This window comes from Meleagris gallopavo, chromosome 3, assembly GCF_905368555.1.
Source record: "Meleagris gallopavo chromosome 3, MGAL_WU_HG_1.1, whole genome shotgun sequence".
NCBI lineage: Eukaryota > Metazoa > Chordata > Aves > Galliformes > Phasianidae > Meleagris > Meleagris gallopavo.
Window position 1 is genome coordinate 80,531,212 of NC_139406.1, and position 13,549 is coordinate 80,544,760.

Sequence of the window (13,549 nt, forward strand, 5' to 3'; positions counted from 1 at the left end):
CTTTTGGATTCATCTTCCTTGTCCGTTTAGGCGGCAGCAGACAACAATCAACTGATCTGCTGATGGTCGCTGTCTTTTTCTTACCTGTAATAGCAACCTCTCATCCCCGATGACGGCAGCCTGCTTCCAATCAATCACTTCTGAGAATGGCAGTTCCCATCCATTGCTGAGCATCACGGGCACACAGGCAGCCTGCACAGAGCCACACAATTGTTAGTAGGTGTACCCCAGCCCAGCCAACAATTAGCACAAGCCTCAGTGCAATTACTGTTTTCTTCATGGGTTCTTCCCAACACTCATGCAAGGTCAGAAGGCAAGGCAACAAGGTGAAGAAATCAGATCATATCCCACAGTACCATGTTTTTCCTTTTTGGGATTATTCAAGTTAAGCAAAAGTGGAGTTGGCATGTAGAGTGGCTTTTGAAATGTGGTACTTATACTAACAGCTGAGGGCAAAGCTGTTAAAATTCTGTAAACATAACCCCAGAGGATTTAATACAAACCAATGGCCTTCAGTGTCTGTGAAGAATTCAGCAGGGACCTAGCTCCCTCAGGTTTTATAATACCTTGAGACAACCCTACAGAAAGTACACATAATACGCAGGTCACTCCTAAAGTAATGCCTCCTATATATTTCCATGAAAACTACAGCAGATACAGAGAACACAATAACACTACTTGATAGAACAAATTCTCAGCTACGAGACACTATTTTTCAACAAGGTCACCACCATTAGCTATGCATTTTTGCCAGCGATAAACAAGAGCCTGCATGCCACGCTTCTAAAAATCTACCCACTATCACTGTCAGCATTGCTGGAATGCACCAGCCAATGCCTCCCTGTGCTCACATCCACTGTTTGGTGTCCATAAATATTCAGCAAGTGTCCATGAATGTCACTGGGTGCCATTTTTACCACATGGAATAATTCAATTCCACCCCTTTGCTTCATATGCATTTCCATGTCAGACGCCATTTTGTCAAACAGCCCCTCAGCTGTCATCTGTCACACGGCAACAACATGTAACTGAGTATTGGCGGGAAGGTTCAGACTCTACTGCTATACCACCACCATTTGCCTCTGATATCAGAGGCCAACATCATAGAATAGCAGGCATTGCTTTTGGAGCAGCCCTTATGTAATTCCTGAGCACTTCTTCCATCTAGAAGGAGTGAATTCCCCATCCTGCTTGATAACAGCTCACTGAACAGAAGCGACTGCATAAACACAACTCGTCTTTCATTATCTGCCTATAAAAACAGTAATTGCTTTTGGTCTTAAAACAAACAAAAAGCATGTACGTTTAGTATCTATTTCTTAGCAGTATGGTTTATCTAAATTATTTTATCTTTTATGAGTTGTGTAAAGTCCTCTACACCGAGAGCAAGTTTGCAAATATTTGGTAAATGGCGCCGTGTTCCCATAAATAAACGATCACTATGACATTCCCTATAGCTGGATGACAATGTATGATCCCAGCCAAAAGCCTACTGAAGTGATGAAACAACCTGTTACCGGAGGATCTGCATTAGCCTGTGCTTTGGTTCATTTTCTTTGGATAAAGCCAAGCTTGTGAGCTCTGAGTATGGCCCAGACTGAGGTCTGTCCCCCTGTACCTTCTGAAGAATGGCATAAAGGGAACTTTACAGGCTGCTGTACCTTCCTTTTTAGCATACACAGAGGATTTTAGACTAGCCACATATCTGCATTACAGCAGTGCTTACAATGTGTAAAGAACTGTGATCTTCTGTGAGAAAATGACATTAGTGCATGAAAAAAAGCCAACCAGAAAACACTTAGCAATGTGTTTTCATGTTTAAAACATTTCACTAATGTGGATTATGTTTTTTAACATGCCCTGGAGCCAGACTGAAATTGGGAATTCATCATAATCAGTATATACTGCTGCTACTCTGGCAGGAAAATCCTCAATGCCTGCATTTTATCTTGGTCAATCTGAAGCCTCCAAGTTCTGAACAGCGAGGTATGCTCTCTGCTTTCTTCTCCTGAGAAGATTTATCTAACAAGAGCTGCATGACTTGTGGCCCACTCAAGAAAAATGCTAAGCGGTGTTTTTCAGAAGGATCTGAAGCCACTTGTCATCCCAAAGAAGCCAATCTGACTTCTCTCTCCAAAGAGGCTGGAGAGGGAACAGCACTTTGAGAGCTCCCTACCTCCCCTATGAAGACAGGCTGAGGGAGCTGGGCTTGTTCAGCCTGGAGAAGAGAAGGCTGTAGGGTAACCCCGCTGCAGCCTTCCAGTACCTGAAGGGAGTCTACAAACAGGAGGGGAGTCAACTTTTTACTCGGGTAGACAGTGATAGGACAAGGGGGAATGGTTTTAAGCTGAAGGAGGGAAGGTTTAGATTGAATGTCAGGGGAAGTTATTCAGAGAGAGAGCAGTGAGGTGCTGGAACAGGCTGCCCAGACAAGCTTTGGATGCCCTGTCCCTGGAGGTGTTCAAGACCAGGTTGGATAGGGCCCTGGGCAACCTGGTCTAGTACCAGATCTGGAGGTTGATGGCCCTGCCTGTGGCAGGAGAGTTGGAACTTGATAATCCTTGAGGTCCCTTCCAACCCATACCATTCTATGATCCGATGATTCTGTGAGGGCTATTTAACTTCACCTGAGTAGATCAAAGAGGGAAATGACAGTTCAGAACCTGGATCTCTGGTAGGTTAGCATGTGTTGATTCGCAGACTAAAGGTAAGTGTTCAGTGCTTTCAAAATGCTCTAGGATATCCAAGACACTCACCCAAGGTTGGCAGACATGAAAACACCAAATGGGAGATCTGAATCCTTCAGGAGAAGCAGTGGAAAATCAAAAAGATGCAGCTGGGCTTCAAATATGACATCATACACCTACATTTAGGTACCTGAATACTGCTCTTCATTATGGTAAACAATACTCTGTGATAGCAACTGGAATACTTTGTGGTTAATGAAGAGGTCTGTTGTGATAGGACAAGGGGAGGTGGTTTTAAAGTAAAAGAGGGGAGATTAAGCTGGATATAAGGAAAAAGTTTTTTACAATAAGGGTGGTGAAGCACTGGAACAACTTGCTCAGAGATGTAGCAGATGCCCCGTCTCTACAGACATTCAAGGTCAGGCAGGATGGGGCTCTGAGTACCCTGCTCTAGCTGTAGGCATCCCTCTTCATTGCAGGGAAAGTGGACTAGATAGCCTTTTAGGGTCTCCAACTCAAACGATTCTAGGATTCTATGATTCTAAGAGAAGTGTTGTGACGGTATTCACTAATAGCTCTATTGCCAACTCCAGGACACTTCTCAAATGGCAAAACAGTGCCTAAAGGCAGGACCCTCTATGGTGTCCTCATCTGCCTCCTCTCTGCCATCAAGAAATGCTCCAGCCTTCCGCTAGGAAGAAATGCCTTTCACTCTGGCTCCTACAAGCAAGCAATCCAGATGCAAATCCCAGAGGGGAGCTGCAGCATCTGTACAACTGAGCGAAGCTTAGGACCCCAGGGATGAGCTGATGCTTGTAAAAAAAAAAAGGTCACGCTGTCTGCATCCAGTGTAGGTCAGTGTCAGTCTGCTGGAGACAGAAACCTGATCATCACACTGCTGAACCTGGCTGCTACAGAGACTCAAGAGCCCCACTGCATTGCCCTCTTCTGCTGGTCAACAGTAAAAAAAGGAGACTATGAACCAAAAATGCTTTTAGAAGGTGAAGAGGATTTGGGTGTTGTCCAAAACATGCTGCAAGCTCCCCGAGATCAGTCTACATCCATCTCTCCATGATGATTCCATCTGGAACTCTACAACCTCCAGACCACCTTCAGAATGCTCAGCAAGCAGCAATGAAAGCCGATGCAGGAGCAAGTCTGTTTTGGCTAAGTGACAAGGAAGAGCTATTTTACTGCCCCAGGGCTTATTTGCAGAGGTCACCGTCCCCATGGGAAGTCTCACAGTTTTATAAAATACGGCTCTAAGCTGGTCCAACCTTTCGGCTTCACCATATTCAGGGAAACCTTTTTCCTGGAGGTAATGCAATTCAACCTTCAGATGAACGCTGTGCTCAGCCCCTCCTGGGAAGAAGCTGCCAATTGCTCCAGAAGTATGAATAGAGTCTTTTGCAAAGTGGATTACTGTCCACGAGGGAAATGAAAGACATTTCCCTCCTCGCCACCCCCCTGCGATTGCATGTCGAATTGCAGCCAGCGAAACCAATGCTTTAAGCTGCAGCTCTTACCTGCAAGGCTTCTAGAAACCTGAAAGAGCCAAGCCTGCGGCCACGGGGAACCAGACAGAAAGTGGCATTGTGCAGCATTTCACGGTAATCATACCTAACAAGAACAGGAGAGAAAAGAGAAAATTGAATTAGCGGTGAGTCCTAGAGTAACTGGGCATGAAAATGCAAACAGCTGTTGAGACACATCTGGATAAAATCATCTCTGCCCCAGGAGCCCACCTCCAGGTTAACTAGCTCCCTGTGTGCATGCGTGCACATGTGACACTCTCACTCACTCTTCTCCAGCCCCAAGGAGCAGCCACCATGGGACAACACTGTGACAGCAGTAAAGACACTGAGAACCAAGGAAATAATCTTGCTTTTGGAAAAAATATGCAGTATCTACGTACGTAGGTGTGCATGAATTCTAACAATAAACTTGGATTAAAAGCATTTATACCAAAGACATTGTCACAGCACTCCTGTGAACCCGATTTCTATCCAGACTTAGTCAAAGTCATGCACAACTGTGTTCGTTCCTGCATAATAGGTTTGTACAAAGCAAAAAATATTCAAACTCTGCCATACAAATCTTCCTTATCAAACAGACACTGAAAGAAGGGGAGCGTTACAATGACTCTCTTGGTGGTTATTGTGAAGGGTGACGGGAGGAGGAGGGATAAACTGCTTCAGCAGCCAAATTTTGGCAATTAACCATAGCTGCAATGACCCCTGCTCCTCTGAACTAGAACTTTAAGATTCGTCTGTTTGTTTTCCTGACTCCATCAATCACTTCAAAACCATTTACCAAAAATACACATCAAATCCTAACGGTTTCCATCCAGTTATTAGCTAATTGTACTTCTGGCAAACCTGAAGAACTGCAAATGGCATTGACCTTGCTGGAATGCCCAACTCGAGAAAAAAGGATCAGGACTAAATAACCTTTCCTCCTGAAGGGTTTCCTAGACTCCGGAGACAGATGAGATTTTGACACTAACTTGTGGCACTGACATTTCCTAACAGTAATAATCTAATTTAACCACAGTCTGCAGGTGCAGCAAGTTTTTTTGGATTTGTGTCCGTGTGTGTGTGTGTATATGTATATATGTGTGTATGTATCTCTATATGATTATATTATATATAAGAAACCCAGATCTATGTTAGTATTCTCACCCAGGCCAGACAGATGGGAGTAAGCCAATTTTCAATTATAAGCTCCGTCTTTAAGAAGAGACATCTTGCAAAGGCCCATTTGCTTAAACAAGCGTGTACAGCTAATTTGCACAAGAAAAGGTCACTGTGAATGGATTAAGATTATCTCCACTGAGAGTAAAATAACAACCCTCGTTGCATTAATTAAAACTACAAAACAGACTTCAAAGTACATTCTTTAAAATCGTATCTCAACTTTGGTTAAAAGACATATATACACATCCCATGCGAGTGGCATGGAATCATTTCTCAGTGTGGCACATTGACAATCACCCACGTCCCAGTTCTACAGTCAGCAGTTACATAGCACATAGGGAAAAAAAATAAATGCCATCTTAAAGAATTCATTTTCAAATTGTAGGTCTGAGGCTCATTGCTTTCACTGTGTATTGTATGACAGTAAATTTTAATAAACACCTAAAATAGAATACCCCCAGGGCTGGAGTACACCAGTCACAGGGCTTATTCTTGGTGTATTCTAATGATAGCTATCATTAGCAAGCTAAAAATGTAAAATCCTGATAATATCCCGGAATGCAACAATATCCACAAAACGTCGGTGGCAGAATCAGAGCACAAAGGAAAGCAGAGAAAGAGGCCAGTGGAAGAGAGACCTCCATATGTCAGTGACGTTTTGTACTGGGCTCTCTTTCTTTCATATCTGATTTGCTGATGTTAGGACAAATTTCTGAAAGAAAATAAAAGGATTTTGTTGACCATTTCCCACCCGAAACCCAGTTAGCATCTTGCTCTCGTTTGTGCTTTTTAAAGCTGAACCTGTGATTTATTGCCTAGCTCTGGAATAGCATGGTTCATGGTCATCAAGCAATTTATCTACATCATGCATACAGAGAGAGAGCGCCTCATCCTAACCTTGATGTATGGGCACAAAATTTCCACTCACTTCGGGGAGAACCTGCAAATATAACACAAGCAGACCCAGAGTAAAGCAATATCCATCATAAGATGCTGCAGCTCATGCACTGCACCAGGCATCCTCCTCATGGACAAATTTCTCCGCAGTTTCAACCTAAGTGTTTTAAGGTCACTCAACACCACCTCAAAGTGCAGTACAGAAAGACTCATTTCTGATCCCCCTTGGCAAACAGCTATTTCTTTGAAATTCTTAAAATGAACATGCTAATTTTACTGCTGCTGATTCGTGGGCAGCATGCAAAGCTGACCTAACTGACTGGCAGCAGATAGCTCTGCATGCTTAAATACAGACTCAGAGAAGACAGTGGCTACAAAAGCATCACGCGGGGAAGGATCCTACAGACCATGTGGCAGACATGCAGCTCCAGGGCAACTGCAAAGCAGAGCTGGAGGCATCTGGCACAGAAGGCCGATGGAAATAAAATCAACAGTAGCAGGAAGTATAAAGGATCGAGTACAGACAGAGCTGACATGTCTATGTGCTGCCGCAGGGCAGCATGATGCTCCTTCTGTTGGGGCTGCTCTGGTCCCGCTGTTGATAGCATCACACCTGTTATGGGCTTGGTTTCACCTTCATCTTCAGTGACTGACCCAGCGAGACCTCCGGGCAGCAATGAGCTCCTACCACTCCTTCATAGCTGGCAGGGGGGCTTAAGAAGCAGAAGAAACACTGAAGATTTAAGGAGGAGCCTTCTTTTCTTCTGTTCCAGAACCACTTATACCCATCACTTGAGCAACACTTGAGGGCCACAGGGAGGTTTGATTGCACTACCATGGATCCTCCCAGGCCACAGCTTCTGGCTCCTGCAGATGGCTCCATACAACCACAGGCCCCACCGGCACCTGGAAATGGGTCTGGGGCCCACCCACACCTGAGAAATGGTATCACCAACAGGGCATTTATTTCCTGAAATCTCCTGGTCTCTTGCCTTGAGGACAACGCTGCCAGTGGCCACACTTACTGCTCCGGCACCACCCACGTCTGTGCTGTGGTGACATTCTGTGCCCATGTGGGGAGTGGCTCACACAGGGCCCTAGCTGCACCATTCAAACACATTACAATCCAAAACATACATGCTTTTAAAATAAGAGTTATGGTTTTAAAACTAAAATAGCTGCAGATCTAACCCAAAGCTCACATCCCTCTGTAACGATCAGCACTGTGCTTTAATAACTTTCAGGCTTCCTTCCACAATGATTAAGCGCACCACACTCACAGCTAATACTTTTTTAGGCAGCATAAACAAATAGCTCTATTTGTAATCAACCCTAATGTATTCACACTTTAATTGAAAATCCCCTCCCTGCTCCCACCCATAGCTGGGAAAACGCAGACGGCCCCATCTATCACGCAGGTGTGAACACCGCAATGCCACGTGGGCCATGAGCAGACAGGCAAAATGCAGCCCAACACAATGCTCCTGCGATGCTCGCTCCTCGATCCGTTTTTTTTTCTTTCAGATGGGCCGACCCCATCCGTCAGCATGCGGTCGGGCTGCCTGGGATTCCCGCTTCCCATCATGCTGAGGAGCGCAGCCGGCGGCTCCGCGGTGACTCAGCCATGCCACGCATTCCTCTGCGCAGCTTAAGCATTTCCCCATGTCACTGAGCTCCCATAAGCTACCCTGGGAAACAGTTGCACTACCAGTTTTAATATAAACAGTTTTTTCTTTCTCAAAGAAGCATCGTCATCACCACTGAGTGAAAAGAGGGCTAAAAAGTCGGCAGGCCATTAAGACCAGCACATGTGTCCGGTTGCTCGGACGTACCAGCTATTATCTATCGTACTTCACAAAGCAGCGTATGTCTTTCCTGACTCAATCCTCTGAATGCTGATATGGGACACCACCGGCAGGAAAACCTGAAGGACAGATGTGTGCTGGCTCTTCCAGCAGCCAGGCCAGGCCCTGGAATGCCACCACCAGCATCCCTGCTGCTTCCCGCCCCTCTTGTGACACAGCACGTGCTGCAAGCCAGCCCTGTGGTGCCTCCATCAGAAGTCAGATGGAAGAGAATACAGCAGCAGAAACCGAAACAAATGCAATGGCCTCAGCCCAACAGTATCTATTTTAACAGTGCCACATGTAATCCATCTTTTGGAAGATGCTGGAGCTCATCTTGGCAGAGAGTATCAGTGCATACCACTATAGATGTCAGATGGGACTAGAGATTTTTTTTTTCCTTCCTGAGCCAAAAATTGCTATGGCACTTCACCAAGTATGTTCAGGGCTCCCTCCCTGAATCTGTGAACCCACGGATGCACAATGCATCTTCCAAAATAATCTAGATCAGTGCAAGTGCTATGACAAAGCCAGATATGAAACACTTATAACACAAGGCTAAATGGCAGAGCGTTCCCTAGTTTTCCAATATATTAAATTTCAGCCATTAATCAATTGGCCAGTTTTCCGTGGGTGAATTCTTAATGCAGATGGTTCTGAACTACTGGCTGGAGAGGTTGAAAAGAAACCCACTTTGTCACACGGGACGTCTCGTTGCTTGGTTTCCATTAAGGCATGTTGGCTTTAAAATAAACTGTCAAGTAAAACTTGGCATTGGAAACATCAAGTGAGTAACTGTCTTTGTAGGAAACCTGACAACTCAGCTGTGTGTCAGACAGATAGCTCTGACTCGGAGCTCCAGAAGCTCACACACCCTGCCTGGAAGGGTGCCGTCACCATGATCCGCTTGCTTTGGGATTTACAGCCCAAGCATGATACTTTCAGGTGATCTTGCTGCTGGTTAACAGGCTACTGGCTGACAGTTCATTTCCCTCTCTGCAAGGACTGGTTCTGGAATTAGAAAGTTTGGAGGTGCAAAAACATAATTGGAAAACTTTTTTTTTTTTTTTTTTCCCTGCTTAAAGGGCTAATTGATTTCACAGGTGTTTAATTATCATTTGCTGTGAGATAATACCTTGTAGTGCCATAAAAAATGGATTTAATTTTCGAGTGCTTGCAAAACCATTGCCAAAGCCAAGTTAGAGCTAAAGCTAGATAATTATTCTATAAATCAAACACACTGCCTCCTTTCTTTGAAATTTTTAATACTTGGCTATAATGATATCTGACGACCTTGAAACTAACATAAAAAGGATTTTCTTGCCAAGTGCTGACAGGCAGCCATTGGAGTACTTCTTTCAGCCTAGCTCACTACCACAGATGCAGCCAGCCATGTTGCCCTGGCTGCAGAAGGGATACTACAGTCAAAGAACAGTGACAGTGTGCACGAGCAGTGCTCTCGATGCACAGGTAATGGCTGAGTCCAATTATGAGCACGAGCTGGGACTGAAAATGCAATATTCACAAAACTGCTGCAGAACTCTGCTAGATATAGCAACAGACACATAACTTTGCAAACGTTCAGCAACCCGTGTCAAGGTGCAAATATTTTCTCCTTTCTATGCAAGGAAGCATGCCAGCATCTCCTTTAGTTCAGAAGGCTGGATTAACCAAGAAGAACAGGCAAGCATAGTTTAATGTAATGACAAGGGAGCTTTGTTGCAGTTAGGATGGACAGTAGCCATTGAAATCTAAATCATCTTTAAAGTCTTCAATAGCATCACAGTTGTATTCAGCTCACTTCCATGTTCTGCACAGAAACACTCAGATCCACGAGGTGTTAGCATCGATGTAAAACCTAACAAATACAAAGCATTTTAACGATTTTTTACCATGAGACACTTCATCTAAATATATATGCAGAAGGCACTGTAAATCTCTATAGCTCGTGCAAAGCATGCACAAGGGTCAGCCTGCCAAAGCTGGCCCACTGGCTGGCAGTGCAGGGCTCACACCACCTGGGGCAAAGCAGTTTTATGTAGGGGTACATGTTTTCTCACCAACATCACTTTGTGCTTAAGGATAATTGCTTATTTAACAAATGTGTCCATAGCCTGTCAGACTCCAGATCCTGAGCAGCCAGGTCTAGTGGGAAGTGCCCTGTCCCACAGCAGGTCAGAACTATGGAAGGAGGCCCCTTCCAACCCAAACCACTCCATGACTCTAAGCTGCTGGACAAGGTGAAGACAAGTCCAACCTGCCCAGATCCTCCATCTCTTCAGGTGACATCAGGAAGGCAGATTCCTTTTGGCAGAACTCCTTTAACAATAAATTACACTTCGTATCATTATGCGCCTCTACCTTGCCGTTTCTCTGGAGATCACAAAGTCCTCTTTGAATATTTGAATATAAAGCACGTCATCACGTTGGTGGGAGAACAAAGCCACGCTTCCATCCCACTGACAGGGAATCTGGCAAAGAGCAATGGCACAGGCATATGCACTGCAGGGAGAGATTGGACATCTCCTAACCTTGGCTTCAGGTGAGGCTTCTGCTAAGCCATCCCCAGCATTTAGTGCAGAAAAATGCAGAATTGAGTTGAAAGTAATACCTAACTCCTGACAATGCTTTGAACAGAGAGCTCATTTTTAAAATTAGGGATATCACATTCTCTTTCACAGTGAATTTATTAGGCTTCAGCCTTTTACCAGTGAAGTGGCATCAAACACTCGCCCTAAATAGTCTCAGCTGGCCCAATACCTGACCTCAAATGCTCTGACATTCCAGTCACTTGGCACTGCAAAGCCAGTTTTCTTACTGATTTCTTCTCTAACTTAAAAAGAAAAAAAAAAAAAAAAAGGAAGAAGGAAAAAAGCCTACTGGAATTGTATTTATTAAAGCATCGGTTTGGATTAAAGATCCAAACAAAGAAAAATTCATCCCGCATTTTCGGAACAAAGAAACAAATTTTCGCTCATCTGCCATTCAGTCTAATTTTGAGATTAGTGGACATACCTGCGAGCTTCCAAGCACAGAGAAAAGAAAGGTGCATTGTGAGACCTCTCACCCGCCAACACCTGCAGGTTCCAAAGCCAACCATTCCCTGCTGCCTGTCAAAAGAAAGGCTTCCAAATCTTTCTTAATTATTTTTAAATAGCTCTTTATTGAAAACCTGCAGTAAAAAAATGCTAAAGAGGATCAGTTTTCTAGAGTTTCATGCTTGAGTATCTTGGGTTACTGTTTTAACTAACTTAGAAATGGCTGACCTGTAGGATTTGGACAGGACCAGCAGGATAGCAGAGAGTACAAACTGCTGAGGACTGAACTAGAAGAGGCTACTGTTTCTATTCTCACTTTGAACGTCTGGCTGAGCCCTTTACCAAACGATTTAAAACAATCTGTATGAAGCTTATCATTTCCTATTCAGCTCCTATTCAGATTTTCCCATTATGGCCATCGAGCTCCTAAGTGGCTTGTTGGCATCTTTAAAAGTTATAGTACTCTAGATGCAGCATCTAAAAATGGAAAGCAAAGATGATGTGCAATACTGGCTCTAATTATGCAGGATTTCATTTCTATGAATGACTAGAATTATTTCAAAAATAAATAAATAAATAAATAAATAAATAAATAAATAAATAAGGAGGAACTACACAGGAACTGCTGGCAGAGCCCCACGTTGTCTAGGAACGCTGACCCAAAATGCGACCATGCTTGGAGGAAAAATTAGTTCAGCAAATCCATGGAACAGCTTTGAATGAAACAGAGAGGTGAGTTATTTTTTACTCAGTCAGCTGCAGCTTAGTCCCCACGAGTGGTAACACCACAACACGTCCAGATCCATCAGCATTTAGGTTGTTTATTATTCTCATACTTGCCTTTATCTCAAGGTCTCAGATTTTTATAAATGAGGCAAAAATACCTCAAAAATCGGATTAGGTCTTTAACTAGGAACAAAAAGAAAACTCTAATTCCATGCATTTAAATTTTGCAACACTGAAATTTAGCATAAAATCCCAGCACTGCTACAGCCCAGGGGGGGGCTTCCTGCAATGGACAGCAGGACCTGATCTCCTGAACTTAGTGAGCAACAACTTCTGCAATAAATCCGTACAGGAGTGCAAACCACAGAAGGGCAGTAAAGTCAGCAAATTTATTTTTTATTGCAGTCAACAGTGACTACTAAAATAATTTTCATTTTCTAGCAGAGAGAAAGCAGGAAGAGAAATACAAATGCACTGACAGTCATTTTTAAGTGATGCCTTCCATTTCTGTCCCTGGCACCATTAACGCAAAGCTAAATTGGGCCATGCTAAGAACCAGGGCCGTGCTTCTCAGCAGAGCCACAGTGTGATCTCACACTGTGAGAGTGGTCACTCAGCAGACCCACTCCTCCTCTGTGCTCTCATTTCTGCTGACTTAGTTGATCAAAAGATAAGTTTTCTACTATTTGCTCTACTTGGCAAAAAAAGCATCTAGGAGAAGAACACAATCCCTTTGCATCTCTGCATCATCAGGTCCCCTTCGGAGCAGGACTCTTCTCTCCCTCCTGAGCCAGAGCAAAGTGCAATCTGCACCCAATTCAATGCACCTGGAGAACTGCAGATGGCTTTTGTTAGGTTGTTTTGACTCCTCATTGGGTTGTTTATGCAACCTCAGTGGTCCTCAATTGACATTATACCAGATCAGGGCAACTTTATTCCAATTAGCACAGTTGGAGAGGGTCTCACACTCCTAATGGTGACACATGGGACTTTACAGCCCCAGCTTGGGCACTCAAGACCACTGTCTGAAAATTCCACATGCACACGCAAGCATACTTACATGTACATACTTCTACAGTGGATTTTCAGCTGGAAACCAGCAATGCACATGCTTATCCTTCTTCTCTTGCCTGACCCTGATCTGACACAAAAATCTCTTATTACCAGCTATTACTTTTCAAAATGTCTTTTTCAAAACACAGGTACTACACAGGTACTACTTCTAGAGTTAGAAGAATAACCAACTAAAAATCCTGGAAAAGTCGCTTTGAAGGAGTGAGAGGGATGTCTTCTTTAAAAAACAGTACACAGAAGCATGTGCCGAGCACTATCTAAACTGGATGATCGCCCAGTTCTGTGTACTACTTTCCATTTGCCTTGTAGAGCCCCTGGGAGGCCACATACCTGCTCACAGTGAATACCTGGATGCTGACATCTGCATCCCTAGTGCATCAGTGCAGTGTGAGCCAGATGAGTTTGCCTAGACACAGCCCATGTTTCTAACTCCACATCGAAGCCTGTTACTGTGCTCAGCACCCAGTACTGTGCCGGATCATCTGCTTTAGGTTTTAGCATTCCTGCCCCACTGGGCAGTGTATGCCTGAACATGCTATGTCTGTTTGCAAGCTAATACATTATTTATACAAACTATTCAGGCATAG

The 13,549-nt window shown here is 44.0% G+C and overlaps 1 protein-coding gene across 2 annotated transcripts in view; it reads right to left on the bottom strand.

The window, feature by feature from the left end:
* The window catches only part of EXT1 (exostosin glycosyltransferase 1), a 161,378-nt gene that overhangs the window by 23,253 nt on the left and 124,576 nt on the right, over positions 1-13,549 (bottom strand). For both annotated transcript variants that reach the window (XM_085221607.1, XM_085221606.1), the window contains exons 2-3: positions 4,214-4,307; positions 85-192 (exon numbers count right to left, since the gene is read on the bottom strand). In XM_085221607.1, the coding sequence (XP_085077733.1) occupies positions 85-192; positions 4,214-4,307 (202 nt within the window). The remainder of the gene's footprint in view (positions 1-84; positions 193-4,213; positions 4,308-13,549) is intronic.